This window comes from Eutrigla gurnardus (assembly GCF_963514095.1).
Source record: "Eutrigla gurnardus genome assembly, chromosome: 7".
NCBI classification, from domain to species: domain Eukaryota; kingdom Metazoa; phylum Chordata; class Actinopteri; order Perciformes; family Triglidae; genus Eutrigla; species Eutrigla gurnardus.
In genome coordinates, this window is record NC_139921.1 from 29728542 (window position 1) to 29746372 (window position 17831).

The window sequence follows — 17831 nt, forward strand, 5'->3', positions numbered from 1 at the left end:
TACCATGTGAGAGCGGGTGTGAGACGCATGAGAGTGTGAGACGCGATGTCGGGAGCAGCATCTGGAGGTGAGGAGCAGCTTGTGCCTCGTAAGGGCTCCACTTCCATTGTGTGTCTGCATAGGCTTCATTTTTTTCATTTGTTTGCACTTTATGATTGCACTTTGCAATGGCATATTTAATTTTTGCCCTTTATCTTGGGTAAATTTTATTTGATTATTTATGATTTATGATTATTTTAAGTTTCAATGTGAAGATTTGTCCACATAATGTTTCTTAAAAAAAGTGCAATAAAAAGACATGTTTTACCGAACATAATGAATAATCGTGATTACAATATTGATCAAAATAATCGTGATTATCATTTTGGCCATAATCGTGCAGCCCTACTATATTATATATACTAATACATCAAATGTGTTTTCTCTTCTGAGATATAACAACAGCTGTGTACCTGTGTGTGCTCTTCAACATTTGCTTGTGATGCATCGACTTTACTGACAGAACCCTGAATGCCCTCCACGGCTGTCTGGCACTCCCCCAACTTCTCGGCGAGGTGTTTCTTCACCGCTATCAGTTCTTCAAAGACGTCGGTGCAGTCGGCAAACAGCTCCTTCACCTGCTCCATCCTCTTCCTCAGCTGCGTTTCCATCACCTTATTGACACATTGTGAAAAAGGCTTCAGACATTGTAAAAGAATCCAGGAGCCAGAATATATATATATGCAACGTTTCCACACACCTGCAGTTCCAGTGGTGACTCTGGGCTCTGCAGCATCTCCTGGATCTCCACAGACTTCTTGTGGAAATGCTCAATGTTCTCCTCATTGGCGTGGATCTCATCCTACAAAGCAATGAGAAGTTATACATATATGGGAGACATTCAAAGAGCAGGATTGTCCCAACGGTCGAAGGTTTTCGATCTAAATCACTGATGAGGAAACGTGTCCTTTCTTACCCTCATGGCAAATACTTGCTGCTCGTTGTGGAAGGGGTGGCTCTCTGCAAACAGGGCCAGTTTGGCCCCAGCCCAGCCGTCCACCTCGCCCCCCAGCATGAGCTGCTTCTCCCAGAGCTCCAGCCCCACCCGAAGGTTATCCATGTAGGCGTCCGTCTTCTCCGTCACCTGCAAGGCCACCAGGCCAACACCATTCAGTCAAGCTTTGTGCAGCTTTGATATTTAATTTGAACACTTCCCATGGACAGAGCTGTGGATATGAGACACACTGATGCTTACATCCAGCCAGTTGTCCATGATGGCGTCCGCCTCGGCTTCGAAGGGAGTCTCACTGCAGTCGGGGAACGTCTTCAGTTGGGACTGCAGCTGTCTGCAAACACCCCTCATCTCCTCCATGCTCTCCCCGACACCACCAAGCCCTTCCTTAACCTCACAGACCTGGAGAGACGTGAACATACAGTATATTTGAGTCTGCCATCTACTGGTTCATTACATGTACTGCATATGTACCCTCCTGTTCGTCATGTTTTTCTTGTGCACCATAAAGGTGTTGGACTAACCCTGGTTATACTCCTCTGCAGGTTTTCCTTGCTCAGGTAGGAGGCCTGATCACTGATGGTCTGCTCGGCCTTCTGCAGGGTGTTGCTCAGGTGACCGCGGCAGCTCTGGAACTTCTTCAGGAGCTCCAGCAGGACGCTGTACTGCTTCTTACTGCCGGAGGAAGAAAATACCACAGGGGACTTTAAGTCGTGTTTCACCAGCTGTCAGCCCAAGCAAGCTATGACAGCTTAGCATCTAGACAGTTGACATGAATATCCTACACTAATAGTAGGCAGTAAACATCCCAATCCAGCAGAAGTTACAGTTATTAGGTGATTAATGTAATTACAGCTTTTATTTAAGTTACTCGAGCTGAACTTCTCCTACCGGTCAGAAAAGGCTCTCCGAGTCTCCTTCCACTCAGTCTCCAGCTCCTGCAGGATGTGCTCTCCTCCTTCCTGTTTCTCTTGAAGGTCCCGGAGGTTCTGGATCTCTGCTTGCTGGGCCTGCATCTGACCCTCCAAATCTGACAGGGCACGAAGTCTGGAAAATATTACAGGATTATTATCAGGAAATCAGGATTTTTACTCTGCAAGTAAATGTCTTTACACATCTTAGATTTATATTCTAAGAAACATCATGTGTGCGCAAACAGTAAACCGACTTCGGTTCACAGAGCAACCATTCCGCAAAAGGATGTCGTCAGAAAACAAAAAGCAAAGGAAAAGAGACACATAAGAATCCTTATCCTTAAAAACTATTAAGTCTTTCTCTGATTATATGTAAATACTTTTTACATGTCGTATGCATAATTAATGAACATACAATGCTGTCAATTAGTCTAAAAGAAAGAAAATCAGTATATCTCTAATTAAAACACACACCTGTGCTGAACAGCAGGTATGGTGGGCTCCTTCAGGCCTTGTGACTCGATGGTATCCTGCAGCTTCCTCAGCTCCCCCAGCAGCGTCCTCTTCCTCAGGCCCAGCGATACGTTCTGCGTCTCCTTCTGGAGGCTCTTCTGCTGGCCGGCCAGCCCGCCGTCGGCCTCCTCCAGCCTCCTCAGCAGGGCCGTCACCATGTCCAGGCAGGAGGCCGGGACACCGTCCCTGGTGACCGTCAGCCTGGCCCCCTGCAGGAGCGCATCCAGCTGAGGCGCCTTTTCCTTCAGACTGTCGATGCTCTGCCGGATCAGAGCCAGCTTGGAGCGACAGTCCTGCAGAACCACAGAGTCACTGCAGGGGGCGCCTTGGACTCCAGAGATGTCCTCGTCCACGGTACGCAAGGACATGAGGAAGCGGTCGAGGGCACGGCCGGCTGCTTCACTCTTCCGGACCTGCTGTCGCAGCTGATCCAGGCAGGTTCTGTGAGTCTCCACCTCGCGGGACAGAGGGAAGCAGTCTCTGGGGTCCAGATCGCTGGATTCAGGGTCTAGACGGGACAGCTGATCCAGCTCGCTGTGGATGTTGTCATCAAGTTCCTATCGCAAACGTAAACAAAGGGTAGCATGAGATGGCTGAAAAGAGTGAAATTCAATGTTGAAAGCATGTTTTCTTGTCTTTATTTTACAATATTTAACCAGTGAGGTGTTTTCTGTCTTTGTTTAACTCAATTACATTTTTTTCTTGTTATTTTCTCCCAGTTTCTGGATCTGTTTTGCATAAACTTCTAATAAATCTAGGATTGGAGAACATCCATCCATCCATCCATTTTCTACCGCTTATCCTGTATTCAGGGTCGCGGGGGGGCTGGAACCAATCCCAGCTATCATTGGGCGAAGGGATTGGAGAACAGTCGCTAGTAATAATATCTCCTAGCATACATGACTTCTGTGTGAGCGACTGACAACAGAAAAGAGAGGTAAGACCTTGATATCTTTCAGGATGTTGCTGTTGGACAGTGTGAAGGCAGTGATGTCTTTGGGCTGTCTCAGGTAGCGGTCCAGACGGTCGGTGAAGTCCACCATGTGGTTCTCGGTGGAGTCGATCTGCCTGAGGGCGGCGCCCAGCGAGCTGCCCCTCCTCTGAAGTTTGGACTGTTGGCCACGCCACTGCTCCTGCAGCTCTGCCTTCTCCTGCTCCAGACCAGTGCTCCCACTCAACTGGGAGCACTGGTTGGCGTACTCGGACCACAGAGACTCTGTCTCCTGCCTCAAGAACTAGGAAAGAGGGAGTTCAAGTCAAAATGACTGTCATTTAATGGGAATGATGAGAAGAAGAAAAAGGTCTGGTTGTATAGAAGTCTATGAGAAAATGGTCCTACTTCTCTCTGCTGGCCACCAGGGGGCGACTCCTCTCTGGTTGTATAGAAGTCTATGAGAAAATGGTCCTACTTCTCTCTGCTGGCCACCAGGGGGCGACTCCTCTCTGGTTGTATAGAAGTCTATGAGAAAATGGTCCTACTTCTCTCTGCTGGCCACCAGGGGGCGACTCCTCTCTGGTTGTATAGAAGTCTATGAGAAAATGGTCCTACTTCTCTCTGCTGGCCACCAGGGGGCGACTCCTCTCTGGTTGTATAGAAGTCTATGAGAAAATGGTCCTACTTCTCTCTGCTGGCCACCAGGGGGCGACTCCTCTCTGGTTGTATAGAAGTCTATGAGAAAATGGTCCTACTTCTCTCTGCTGGCCACCAGGGGGCGACTCCTCTCTGGTTGTATAGAAGTCTATGAGAAAATGGTCCTACTTCTCTCTTGATGTATTATCTCAGTAAACATTGTAAACATGAGTTTATGGTCTCAATCTCTAGTTTCAAGTCTTCTTCAGTCCAGCATGATGTTCATTTAGTACATTATGGTCCATTTAGAGTCCACCAGACCAGAAAGCAGGGGATGCTGTAGCGTTGACATCACGGTGACTACACCCACTTCTTATATATAGTCTATGGTGTTTATCTGTTTGTGATACAAACTTCTATTGTACCTGAATTTCCTGGAGCCGTGTATGGAGGCCTTTCAGAGAGACGGAGTCAGACGGGACGTCCTCGATGCTCTGCTCATTTTTAGCCAGTTGGGCTTGAAGAGACCTCTTACAATTCTCATATCTGGAGATTTTACACGTTAAAAACAAACAAAGACAACACGTTAATAATTATATGTGAATATAATGACCTGGCAGTTCCCATCAATACACTTTATGTTTCGTTAGCCAATCAGAGCACTCTGCGTTGATTCAGTCTACCTTTCTAAAGTCTCCTTTTTGGTGATTTCCTCCTCTACAGATGCTTGCTTTTCAGCCTCCCTCCTCTCTACACCGACCGTCTTCGCTGTCACTTGAAACACCTGTGGAAAAGAGTAATAAGTCATTTCAAACCTCTGGAGCTGCTCAGTGGACATCTTTAAAAAGAGAGTACATGCAGAGAACCCAGAAATGTAAACTAGTCGTAACCGAAAAGGTTCAGAAGAACACTATAAAAGGAGCTCTAATTGTTGGGTTCAATATAAAGATTACACATTTTCAACAGGAGCAAATCATACCTCAGCTGAGACCTGAGGCTTGTCACTTGATCTTGCAGCTTCCTTTGGCATGCTCGGATCCTCACTGAAGGCAACGGGAATCCTGGGAAACAGAAATTAGGATTATAATGTTTCCCTTTGCTATTTGACAAACACATTAAAAAACAGATGACTTTGTAGAGAAGATAAATGTCACTGAGATGAGAGGCTGTAATTCAGTTCTATATGTTGGTACATTTAGATTCAGTAAAAGAAGAATGACTTAATATCTAACCGAGAATCAGGGAGTGGTGCGTCTTGGTCTCCGCTGAACTGTCGTTGGATGGCGGCCAGCCTCGTCTCACACTCCCTCAGCTGAGTCTGGGCCAGGCGGTGGGCGTCCTCTGGGCTCAGGATGTCACACAGCACCTTCAGGGCCTCAAGGTGCTGCCCTGCCTGGGCAAAGCTCCCGTCCGCTGAGAAACAAGCCTGAAGAACGTTGACAGAGCAGAAAAATAAAGTAAATAAACAGACATGCTATGTCATGGATTTGAAGTCAGGTGATTACTACTGCCAATACAAACCACCTTTAACTTGGGAACTTATTCAGTTTTACTTCAGTGTTTTGTTTTTATTTATATAAATCAGACTTGATATGTAATTCAAGATTATGTTTAACAGCAGCATCTAATATTACAGCATCTTATTTTTGTCTCAAGCTTGGTTTTGACATACTGCAACCCCCACAAGAAAGCAGCCCCAAGATGATGCACAAAGGAATAAAATGATGCTGTTTTCACCTACAACTGAAAAACTGATTTCTTCGACATGTAGAGATTCATCTGAATGAGTTAATTTAGCTTTTCCATGTGGTGTTTGTTTTGTGTATGTCCTTTCTGGCCCATCAAGTAACAATACAATCAACATACTAAATAGGGTGATATGGGAGCGTGAACACACCAGAAGAAACACCGTTGTGAAGAGCAACCACAATTAAGTATGTGTAATTACCAAGTCCCATTGATAGTCTCCTTGAAGGCATAGAAAAAGACGGAGGAAAGACTGTTAAGCAGAGCAGATAAACTGGCTTCATTCCCAGCCACCAAAGCACACCTGCCAAGAGTATAGCTCCGGGAATATAGCTACCTTCACTTGGTTTTCTAAGCCGGAGCTTAAGTGCATCTCACACTGCAGGGCAGCTTTATTAAACTCTGTCCTTGTTACTTCAAAATGTAATTGTTGCAAAAAAGCTGAGATCTCAGTTCTCACAGCCTGGGAGATAAAAATCAATTACAAAAACACATGATATGTTAGAACATAATATTCAATAAAAGGTTTATTATATTCATGTTTTAGGTGCATGAACATTTTTTGTATGTTTATAGTTAAGACAACCATAAGCATTATCTGACAGATCTGAATTCAGAGAACCTGATAAAGCCTCATTAAAACTAGTGTGATAAATCCCCAGTTGACAACACATGAACACCTACCTCCCACTGTGTCCTGACCGACTGGGTGAAGAACTCCATGTCTCTGAGCTGTGAGGGGGTACAAAAGGCCTCCATGCCTTTGGCCGCTCTCATGAACTCCTCTAGCAACTCTGGGTCCAGGGTCTTCAGAGTCTCCTGAGGGGGACGGCATACATATAATTGCAGACTAGCTCCGTAGAAAAATTGAAAATTGAACTATCTACCCTTTAAAAAAGGTTATGACAGAGTGTTTTAACATCAAATTTAGTTAAATGCTTTTAAGTGTCAGTCCCAAAATCCAAAATACAGATTTTTCCTCTGACACTTTGATATCGGCCATAGATAGGTCTGCCTTCTATCGACTATTATAATAAACTAGATGGCACTAAGCCTGTGGTACGTTGAGCACCACAAGTCTAATGTATGCAACTACACTAACTAGGCAACTCACACCACAACAAGAAAGATTGATAAAAAGCACTACAGGTGAGAGGACAAATACGTATTTTTGATATGGGGTGAACTGTCCCTTTCTCCGTTATATCAATTGGCACTGTAGTGTACCAAAATGGACCTCTCCTTGCATGAAAACTTTGCAGATTAAACCCTACTAATTAGGGTTACTCATTGATTTTGATAAACAATACATAAGTAATTACATTTACCTCTTTCACTGATGCTTGCTCGGCCGATATGCATTTGTCCTTAAAAACGTTAATGGTTTCCAGGATGTGCTCCTGCAGACAGTGCTTGGCCTCCTCAAAGCCATTTCTGGCCAAAGCCTGGGCCTTGGCGTAGGCCTCTGTGTAGGCCTGGGGGGGGACCTGGGCCAGAGGCGGAGGTTTAATACACAGGTCTGGTGACTCGGCGAGGGACTGAGGCAGCACGTTGACCTGGGAGAGGAGAATAGTTTGGGGCTGTTGAGGTTTTGTTTGCGAAGGAGATTGAGGTTGGGTTTTTGTCTGTGGAAGTGGTCTGGCCTGTGGGGGTGATTGAGCCATAGATTGTGGTGTAGTTTGGGCCTTGGGTAGTAGTGGTGACAGAGCCTGAAATTGGGGCTGTCGTGGCAACTCTGCCTGTGGTTTGGGCTGTGGCAGTAATTGGGCCTTGGTTTGAGTTGGTGACTGAACTTCAGGTAGTGGTGCAGTTTGGGTCTGTGGTGGCAGCTGGGCCTTGGGTTGGGTTGGTGACTGAATCTTGGGTTGAATTGCTGGTTGAGCTTCAGGTAGCGGTTCTGTTTGGGGTTTGGGTTGTGGTGGTGACTGGGCCTTGGGTTGTGCTGGTGACTGAATCTTGGGCTGAGTTGCTGATTGAGCTCCGAGTAGTGGTGCTGTTTGGGCCTGCGGTTTGGGTTGTGGTGGTGACTGAGCCTTGGGTTGAGTTTCTGATTGAACTTTGGGTAGTGGTTCTGTTTGTGGTTGTGGTAGTGCCTGGGCCTTGGGTTGGGTTGGTGACTGAATCTTGGATTGAGTTTCTGATTGAGCTCCGAGTAGTGGTGCTGTTTGGGCCTGTGGTTTGGGTTGTGGTGGTGACTGGGCCTTGGGTTTAGTTGGTGACTGAACCTTGGGTTGAGTCGCTGATTGCGCTTCGAGTTGCGTTGCTGTTTGGGCCTGTGGTTTGGGTTGTGATGGAGATTCAACTTTGATCGTTGACTGAGCCATGGGCTGGGGTGGGAACTGGGGATCAGCTGAGAGTGGCGACAGTGATTTAGTCTTGGGTTGGGTTGGTGAATGAACGTTGAGTTGGATTGGTGACTGAACCTGAGCCTGATGTTTGGGTTGTGGAGGTGGCTGCTGGAACTGAAGCTTGAGCTGAGGCTGCTGAGTATGGGCCTGTGGATTAACTTGAAACAATGACTGTGTCTGGATGTGTGTTTGAGACTGGGCCTGCATCTGCTGGGGAAGGGCTTGTTGTGGTGGCTGAGGGAGAGTTTGATGCTGAACATGAGGATAATGCTGAGATTGAGGCTGGGGATAAGGCTGAAGTTGAGGCGGTGCTCGAACCCAAGTCTGTTGCTGAACTTGGCCTTGTTGGGTCTGAATATGAAAAATATTATGACCTCTCATCTGAGGTTGTTGTATGGAACTCGGGGGTCTGACTTGAAGTTGTGTTTGAGCCCAGGGTTGGGTTTGTGTTTGCATTTGAGGCTGAATATATGATGGCCCCATGTGAGAATAGCCTGTGGGCACAACCTGAGGTCCTTGCTGGGGACCAGCTTGGGGCCACTGCTGCAGAGTCTGACCTGTTAGATAAGCCTGAACTTGTGGAGCTTGACCCATTTGCTGAGGGTATGGTTGGGGAATTGGATGCCTCTGCTGGGCAATGGCTTGGTTTTGGGGCTCCTGTTTGGTTGTCCACTGCTGGGATGTGGGCTGAACCTGGGAGTAACCTTGGGGGTAAAGTGGAGGTTGTACTTTAGCCTGCGGATGCTGGATAGACATTGGGGATGAGACTCTAACTTGAGACCAAGCATGGATTTGGCCCTGGGAAATATGGCCTGGGTGCTGGACCTCTGGCTGAGCTGGTGTGGGATAATGAGTCATCGGCTGAGAATGAACTTCAGGCTTGGCTTGAGTTTGATGTTGAGTCAAAGGCTGTGCATGACTTGGCTGGGTCATCGGCTGAGCATGGGTTTGAGCCTTGGCCATGGGCTGGGCATGGGTTTGAGGATGGGCCACAGACTGAGGATGGGTTAGAGTCTGGACCATGGACTGGGGATGGGTTTGGGCCTGGACCATGGACTGAGGATGGGTTTGGGCCTGGACCATGGACTGAGGATGGGTTTGGGCCTGGACCATGGACTGGGCATGGGTTTGGGCCTGGACCATGCACTGGGCATGGGTTTGAGGGTGGGCCATGGACTGAGGATGGGTTTGAGGATGGGCCATGGACTGGACATGTGTTTGAGGATGTGCCACGGGCCGAGGACGGGCCATGGACTGAGGATGGGTTTGCACCTGAACAATGGACTGGTAATGGGTTTGAGGATGTGCAACGGATTGGGCATGGGTTTGAGGATGTGCCACGGATTGGGCATGGGTTTGAGGATGTGCCACGGATTGGGCATGGGTTTGAGGATGTGCCACGGATTGGGCATGGGTTTGAGGATGTGCTATGGACTGAGGATTGGCCATGGACGGAGGATGGATTTGAAACTGGGCCAGGGGCTGAGCATGGACTTGAGCCTGGGTTTGGGTTTGTGCGGGTGGCTTAGGGGAGGGCGGCCTGACAGGGGTCCACGACTGTGGATGACTACGAAGTTGAATGTGGGAAGGCACAGGAGGCTGAATTTGGCCCTGCAGTGGAGCCTGCATCGGGGAAGAAGGTCTGAGTTGAGCTACAGTTTGGGGTTGTGACTGATTTGTGTGTTTTGGTTGTGGGTGAGGCTGAGCCATACTTACAGCCTGGGATTTAGCCGTGGTGTCTGAATCTGGTTGAGCTGGTCTTACCATTGGCTGTTGTTGTTTTTCCTGTTGTTCCTGATGCTTTTGCTGTTTTTCAAGTTGCTGTGGTGGTTGTTTCTGATGCTTCTCTTTTTGTTTTTGTTGTGGTTGTTGTTGTGACTGCGGCTGCTCCAGCTTTTGAGGCTGTGTTTGTTTTTGTGGCTCTTTTTGCTGTTGTTTCGGCTGCTTAATAACCATTGCATGTGCCTCAGGTTGTGACAACGCAGTGGCCGTAAGCTGTGGAACAACCTGGACTGGTCCTGCAGTTTCTCTGTCAGACTTTGGCTGAGTCTGGCTGGTCTGAATTGGTTCGTGAGCAGAATCCTGCTCTGGAGTTTTATGCTCGCCTGAGGCTGGCTTCTGGAGCCAGGGCCGGTTCTTCATGGCCTGAGTCTTTCGACTTTGAAGCTCCTGGGAACTCTGTGGTGGTTTCTTTACAGATGCTTGCTTCACTGAAGTCTGATCGTGGGACTCTGATGTTTGTCTGTCTTTCACCACCTGCTGTTGAACTTGATATTGATGTATTTCTACCTGCTGCTGCTGCTCCAGATGTTCTTTTTCCCGCTTCTGTTGCAGTTGCTGTGGTTGTGTTTGCATCGACCCCTGCTGGTGCACTTCCTGTGGTTGCTGTGGCTTGAGCTCTTGCTGTTGTAGCTCTTTTTCCGTCTGAGTGTTTAGTTGTTCTTGCTGTTGTAGCACTTGCTGTTGTATCGATCCATGTTCCTGAGTCTGCTGCTGTGGTTGAGCAGGGGCCTTTGTCTCAGTCTGCATCACAGCTTGTGCATAGGTATATGACGAAGGCGGAGAAGTCACATTTTCTTCGATGTATTCCTGCACCACTATCTTTGGCACAGAGGTTCCATGAGACTCATGTAACTTTGTCTCGGGCTGCTGAGTTGGCCAACTGACTGAGTCTGATGACTGTTGATGCTTTTCTTTAGCCTGTTTCAAGACTTTTGACGGAGGAGACCCTTCTGGGGGGCTTCTGCTTCTGTCTCTTCTGGCTCCTAGGCTGCTCAGCATACCCACAGCTTCCTGGAATTTGAAATCACACGCATAAGAAAAACTGAATGCAATTACATTATCTTAATATTGGCATCATGCAAAAAGCCAATGGCTTGCTCAGTCAAATTTACAAAAAGAAAACTGGCCTGTGACTGTGCAACAGCAGCTCGCACTCTGTCCTGCATGGCGGAGGCGTGGAGGTACTGGATGGGAGAGTTCTTCTGACTCGTCATGACCATCACCTGCAGGTCCTGGTCCTCTGTGACCACCTGACCTTCCAGCTGCAGACCACGGGATATCAGGACCTGGGGGAATAAATGTGTGCAAACATCACCATCATTTCAGATTCCTTTATTAAGCCAGTGGTTGGAGCTATGAGTGTTTTCAGAGTAAACAAATCTGGATAGACAGTCACAGCAGTCAAAACCTGTCTGTTCGGTGGATCATCTTACCCTGGCTCGTGGGTCTTGGCCCCGGTGTTGCTGTTGTTGTCGCTCTGCGGCCCTCAGCAGCTGATAGAGCTCTCGGGCTTCAGACTCCCAGTGTAGGAGTTCAGCCAGGCGACTGTCCAGACCCGACACACTGTGCTGCAGCTCTGTACACACCTGTTCTGCCTCAATCAAGGTCTGCATCACCTGGTGACATTCAGGGAATGAATGATCGACAGGAGAACAAAGCATGAAGACAAGAACACAGATATATGAAGTAAGATATAAAGTAAAGAATTCATTTGTACTTCAGGCATAGCGAGCTTCAGTTTCTGCAACTGTTCCAGTGGGCATTCTGGGGAGGGAGCCAGAGCTTCAAGATCCACTTCTTTTATTTTCCTCATGATGAACTGAAGGAAAGAAAGCAAACAATGTATTCTGTGCTTGGAGCTGAGAGACAAACAATTGTTAATAGAGACTGTTTATAGTTAAGAACTGTGATGAGTCTACTCCACCCTGGGTGTAATTAAACCATCCATTAGTCCGACCTGTATTCTTTTTCTGTAGGTGCGTAAGGGACCAGCCATGGCTTCCAGAGGCTCTTTGAGAATGAGAGTGGCCTCTCTGATCAGAGTGTGGCTGTCTTGGGATCTGGCCTGGACGTCAGCACCGGCCTCAGCCATGCTGTCCTGGAAATAGCACAAGAAAAGCTGTTCAATAACAGGAAGATTACAAGACAAATGCAATAATCCGACAGACAATAGAGGCTGTTAAACATGCATAACTTGCTTTTAGCAGATAAGCCAATCATAAATGTGTGTGGACAGTTTAGTGTGATACAATCATAGCTCACTAGTTTCTTTTAGACAGCATTTTAAGCAATACTTCACCTACAAAATTACCGTTTGTATATTAATTACTCACCCTGCGTAACCTTGATTTCTTGAAGAAAGCTTAATTTTTAATCACATGCCTCCACAGCGAACGGATAATCCAAAAACATAGAAAAGCCGCTTGATAACAGCGAAACTATATCAAAATATCAGTATGCAAACTCTCACACAACTCGTTAAGTATAATCCACGTCTCATTTATGCAGTCGTATGCTCACTACCTCCCAAACACATGCATCTTGCAAAAACCTTCCTATTAAAGACACTCCCTACTCGTCTGAACTCGCACGGACGAGAGGCGTGTCTATGCAAGTGTAAGACTGTATGCGGAAGTGATTTAAATAATGATAAACTGTGTTTGTAAAGCAGCTTTCATACAATAAATGCAGCACACACTGCTTTACAATAAAGGAAGAATAATACAGTTTTAGTGAAGAAGCATGTGTTTGGGAAGTAATGATTCTCTGTTCACTGTGGAGGCAAGTTGTCTTTAAAAAATCACAGTAAAAGGGATTTAATACATGAAAAAATGCACTGAGGTATTTATAACACCTGCACATTATGCAACTCATGAAATCAAAAGGAGCCGTATGATAATGGGCTGTAATCACAGATTATAAAAGCCTTCCATTTCTAAATTACCAACAAACAAAAAGTAAAGGTGGAGTACAACATTCAGACTTGAAGCCACTCCTTCCACAGCGTGGGAACAATAGCAAAAGGACAATCACAGCTTCAACTCCAAAGGAGACATTAAGTCACCAAATCCCTGCTGTCACTTGGCAGGAAATAAAAAAAAGAAAAGTAGGCCATTATGTAACAGCAAAGACACCTCCCTGATAAAGACATAGCCCAGCAGAAAGGTAAATATAAGGGTGATATGATACATGCTTTATCAAATATATCATCTGCAGTAAAAGTAAATGCATGTTCCAGTCATGCTGAAGATCATCCTGTAACTTACGGTTGTGTTTCTCTTGACGAACTCGGCCCAGTGCATGTTGACTCTGCGCAGCTCCTCTGCCAGACTTCTGCTGCTCTGAGGATCCGTTGCCTCGATCAGGAAGTTACCCATCTCGTTCAGGTGGGCCTGCCGGGAGCCCCACTCAGCCAAAGACTCAGATGTCACCTTGACAAATAAACACAGCCGAGCAATATTTAGATGTGGAGGAAGGAATAAGCCCAAGAGCAATTTGTTTATGAAACATGGTTCTCCTGCAAATGACTGAACAATATGCATTTTTTATTTTATTTCGAGTGTTCTTAATACCTCTGGTCTGCGGCCAAGGCTGTGTGTTGCAGAGCCCTGCTCCAGCCATGCCTGCAGGGAGCTGAGGCAGTCGCTGTAGGAGTCCCAGGCAGACAGGACCCGTCCCATGTTACTCTTGGCTGACGTCACCTCTTCCAAAACCACAGCGGTGTCCTCCTCCACCTGCTTCACCTGCTGACTGACGTGCTGGTAATCTGCAGCTGAGGAACAAAGTCAGCCGGTCAAAAAATGCATCCATTACCGCGCCTGAATACCAAGGAAAGGAGATAGAGCAGTGATAGAGCACTTACAGAGGGCAGATTTGCTTGAATATTTCTCAGAAACCTGCTTCAGCTTATGAAGAGCTGCTTCCAGCAAAGATGGTAGCTCCTGTGTGTTTACCAGATCCTGTGTTGAAAATATAAGTGGGGGTAATATTACGAGACAAAACTCAGACTCAGAAAAAACAAACAAAAAACGTAGCTTTTGTCTGAAAGTAGTCACAAACTTACGCTAAAAAATGTACTGAAAATATCATACCAAATAAATCTGTGTATGTATCTTTCGGGACCTTCGCCTCACTCAGGCGGAACACAATTCCGACGGTGGCTGGCGTTACCGTGTTTTTGCACAATTTCTGAGTTTTGTTCTCACCAATTTATGACTTTAGAATCATAAAGTGAACAAAACCAGATGTACTCACATGCCATTCTTGCAGCAAAACCCTGACAGCCTCGGGGGAAATATAAGGTCTCTTCCAGAGCCGCAGCTTGGTCCTGATCTGCCCCAACAAATCCAAAACTGCATGGCGCTGCTCCCGGTACTCCAGCTTGATCCCGTGGTACTTAGCAGTAACTCTCACACCGGTGAACCTGGTGGAGACGAGTTTGTGAAGGTTATTAATAAAAAAATCAATTAAATAAATGAACAATGAAATCCCTGGTGGACATCTTGAAACCATTTATATGATGTTGTAAATGTCAAATCCCCTGGAAATGTGACATTTTCTATAATTCGTAGCTAACATTCCTACAATACGGCGGTATAATCCGCAATCTTAAAGTGCCCTCACCTTCTCTTTAATTCATCCATCTTGTCAGAAGGAACCATCATGTTTCCGTACTCATCCAAGTTCTGGAAGGACTGGAAGGTCTTCAGATGCTGGGGCATCTCCTCCAGGCACACCTGCGACCACATGGAGCACATTCACATGCATGTTTAACCATCGCTGCTCATAAAAGGTCAATATATGAAAGGAGGTAAGGATGTATTCTGTTTGCCACCTTTCCTGAGCAGTTAATTAACACTATTTTAAACATGGAATGGCATGTGGGGAATCTGGGTTTAGGAAGTGAGTGTCATTCTCCCACTTCAGCGGGTGGGTGCAGTAAATACTCACTTTGAGGAGCTCCTGTTTCTCCCGGGCTTCGTCAGCGGCTCGGCCGTGGTCCTGCGGGTCGCCCTCCTCCTCGGCCAGAGCCTTCTCGGCCTTCAGCAGCCAGCGGGCCACCGTGTCCAAGGGGGCCGGGAGACTCATGTCCAACTCCACTTTGTATTCACGTAGCTGGATGAAGAAGGGCAACATTGCATTAGAAGAATCCTTCAATTTAAAATGCATATAGAAACAAGTAAAGTGTGAATAGATGGATAGAAGTAGACCTTCCTTTTATATTCATTTTTACTAGAATTCAACTGTATAGTGTTTCATAAAATGTAACTAAAATTAAATAACCTAACCAACTAAACTGCATAAAAAAGGTTGAAATGTAAGACAAACAGGCTTCACAGTGTGTTCCGGTTCGGGTGAATCAGACCTTTTCCGTGAGCGTGTCCCACGCCTCTCTGAGCGCCCGCTGCTCCTCACTCATTTTCGGGATTCGTCTCATCGCCGTCAACAACGGCATGATGGGACGCCGCTGCTCATTGAAGGTCACCAGAAAGGTCTGAAACACCTGAGGGATGGAAAATATCACCTTTAAAAAACAAGGTGCTGCTGCTGCTGCTGCTGCAAACTAGAGAAGGAGCAATAAACTCTGAATAACCGGAAGCAACAACGTTGATGAAATGGTGCGACGGAGGCTCACGATTGTTTCTTCAAGTGCATCACTGGACCGTTGCAATAATACAATGTGAATGTACCACAGTCAATAAGACAATAATGCAGTGATGCTTCAGCGTAATGTAACGTACATGGTATCTCTCAGAGTATCTCTCCCCCTCGGTGGAGTCCCATCCCTCCAGCAGCTCCTCGTAGGCCTGAACCAGCCAGCATGTCACTTCCTTAGCCTTTCGATCAGGCGTCGCCTGGCAATGCGGACAAATACACAAAAAAAGTTATTGCCCGAGTACAAATGAACAATTTCTTCTTCTTTCACACCCGAGTGGTTAATTTGAAAGGAGGCGTCTAGTACACTTTTGACTGACTCATTACTGACACCTCTTCATGTTTGAGAACCAAACAGGTTCGGTGAGAAGCACCCGTAGCTTTCTACATAGCTTTACCTTTTATCTGCACACTGACGTCAAAATACGGGAGGAAGACAGCTAAACATTGTCCAGTTGCACAGGTCAAATAAACATAGCTCCACATAGAGATCTGTATGCAGTGACTGCAGCTTTGTTGGTTGTTTTAAATCCCAGAGGAAGGAAGTGTAACGGGAGGCCACCGAAGGTTAAAGGACAAAACAATGTCCGTTCCATCGATTCCTCCAATACAAGCGTGTCTGAAGTTTTGTTTCTATGTATTAGGCGATACACCAAAAGGGTGAAAACTTCCTCCTGCATAACAGGAACACCACTCATGAGATACTTAACACAAAAAAGTGCCAAAATGTGTCGTGATTCAAACAAGCCTGTGCACAACAGAGTGCCAAACCCACACCAAGGTTTTATTTGGCAACGAGGTTGTTATTTTTTTAAAACTTGTACAACAGCCACCTCCCATTCTGCAGTAAATGGGGATGTTTGAGGCCGTATTGTTCCATGGAATGCCTACGGTATGTTTATTACGTACAAAAGAAATGAGTGTGTAATAGTATTAAGGGTTATTAGTTACAGTTCTGAAAACCCTGAAACATGCTAATATCTTGTGTGGTTCACTGCGACTCATGTGTCATGAGTTGTGTGATCTCAGTGGAGGGGAGGAATGGCTGCCCTGCAGAGTCGCCCTGTCAGGGCTTTATTCATCTCATGGGAGGCAGAGGAAACACACCCTCGCTGTGGCTTTGGATTCCTTCCCAGAGAACAGGGCAAACTAGTTTGATTCTGCAAGATCTGTCCTGCTCTTAAGCACCATATGATTTGAAGGTAATCTTGGCTTTTAAGTGACTTTTTTTTTTTAATTTGGAGTAGCTGCAGTGGCGTCCCAGTAAAAAAGGAAAACGTTCCTGGCACGTCTGTACGAGACATAATCGTCAGTAATGAAATCTAAAGCTATTTGCGGGTGCTACAAGAGTTCAGTGCGTCTGACTTACGCCGCGTCACACGGCAGTAATGAGGCTGACAATTGCAACCCGGCCAGCCAGAGGGTCTCCGAAGGAAAGAGCATGGAGAGAGAAAAACATCAGCAGTGACAGGGGGCGTGGCCTGATGGAGACAGAGCAGACTCCCAGCTGTGTCACTCTAGCATCCAGTAGCTGGATTTAGTAGGACTTTTTGGTTATTCCTTAATTTAGACATTTCTTTATCCATTTGATTTTACGTCAAATTAATTAACTGACAAAAAATATACACATATATTATCATATTTCTAATAAAAATCAGCTTTATTTGACCAAGTATGCAGACACAAACAAGGAATTTAACTCATTTATCTCTCACAATAAACTAAACAGACATAGAAATAGCTAGGATAATATAAAAGATAATAATAAGAAAAAAGAAGTAATAAAACATCTATATACACGAGTGTAAATAATCTATAATCTGGGTTTTTCTGCTGTGGAAACTGATTTTCCTGCAGTGTAACTGGTTGAAAACTACGTATTTACTTGTGTTTGGCCCCTGGCTGCTTATATTTCTATGTTTATGTTCCAAAACCAAAAGCTGACACGAAGGTTTCCCTGAATCCATTGCAAGGTGCTGTAATTGAAAGGTTGGAAGGTGAGAAATGAAACAGGTGGATGGTGGAGTGTCACGTCTACCTGTCGCAGAGGTGAAGCAGAAATAGCAGGAGTGTAGTGAACAGGCAGGTTGACGGGAGAAGGACTTTTAGGAAGAGTCAAGTATGGTGTCTAGGAGGGAGGAGAGGAAGAAAGCGTAAACAAAGAAAGTAGAGAAATCCCAAACACAAAGTGATGGAGGAAAGATAGTAGCAAGTGGCAGCGAACTGGAGGGAAAGGCACCGTCACTGGTTACAGCGATGTGCAGATACAGAATTCTGGCCAATTTGCAGAGAAGAAATGACAGAAGAAAAGA

General features: G+C 46.1%; 1 protein-coding gene across 1 annotated transcript in view; it reads right to left on the reverse strand.

Annotated features, from left to right (window-relative positions):
- The window catches only part of syne2b (spectrin repeat containing, nuclear envelope 2b), a 138137-nt gene that overhangs the window by 98862 nt on the left and 21444 nt on the right, over positions 1-17831 (reverse strand). Inside the window, exons 10-37 of the mRNA XM_084013806.1 lie at positions 17558-17647; positions 15606-15719; positions 15230-15367; positions 14815-14979; positions 14488-14600; positions 14119-14287; positions 13727-13823; positions 13437-13636; positions 13131-13295; positions 11822-11962; positions 11582-11683; positions 11298-11480; positions 10988-11150; positions 7063-10871; positions 6419-6553; positions 6072-6197; positions 5221-5414; positions 4968-5049; positions 4672-4772; positions 4414-4534; positions 3363-3653; positions 2380-2975; positions 1883-2038; positions 1516-1666; positions 1235-1393; positions 956-1123; positions 740-841; positions 453-653 (exon numbers count right to left, since the gene is read on the reverse strand). Coding sequence (XP_083869932.1) covers positions 453-653; positions 740-841; positions 956-1123; positions 1235-1393; positions 1516-1666; positions 1883-2038; positions 2380-2975; positions 3363-3653; positions 4414-4534; positions 4672-4772; positions 4968-5049; positions 5221-5414; positions 6072-6197; positions 6419-6553; positions 7063-10871; positions 10988-11150; positions 11298-11480; positions 11582-11683; positions 11822-11962; positions 13131-13295; positions 13437-13636; positions 13727-13823; positions 14119-14287; positions 14488-14600; positions 14815-14979; positions 15230-15367; positions 15606-15719; positions 17558-17647 — 8232 coding nt within the window. The remainder of the gene's footprint in view (positions 1-452; positions 654-739; positions 842-955; positions 1124-1234; positions 1394-1515; positions 1667-1882; positions 2039-2379; positions 2976-3362; positions 3654-4413; positions 4535-4671; positions 4773-4967; positions 5050-5220; positions 5415-6071; positions 6198-6418; positions 6554-7062; positions 10872-10987; positions 11151-11297; positions 11481-11581; positions 11684-11821; positions 11963-13130; positions 13296-13436; positions 13637-13726; positions 13824-14118; positions 14288-14487; positions 14601-14814; positions 14980-15229; positions 15368-15605; positions 15720-17557; positions 17648-17831) is intronic.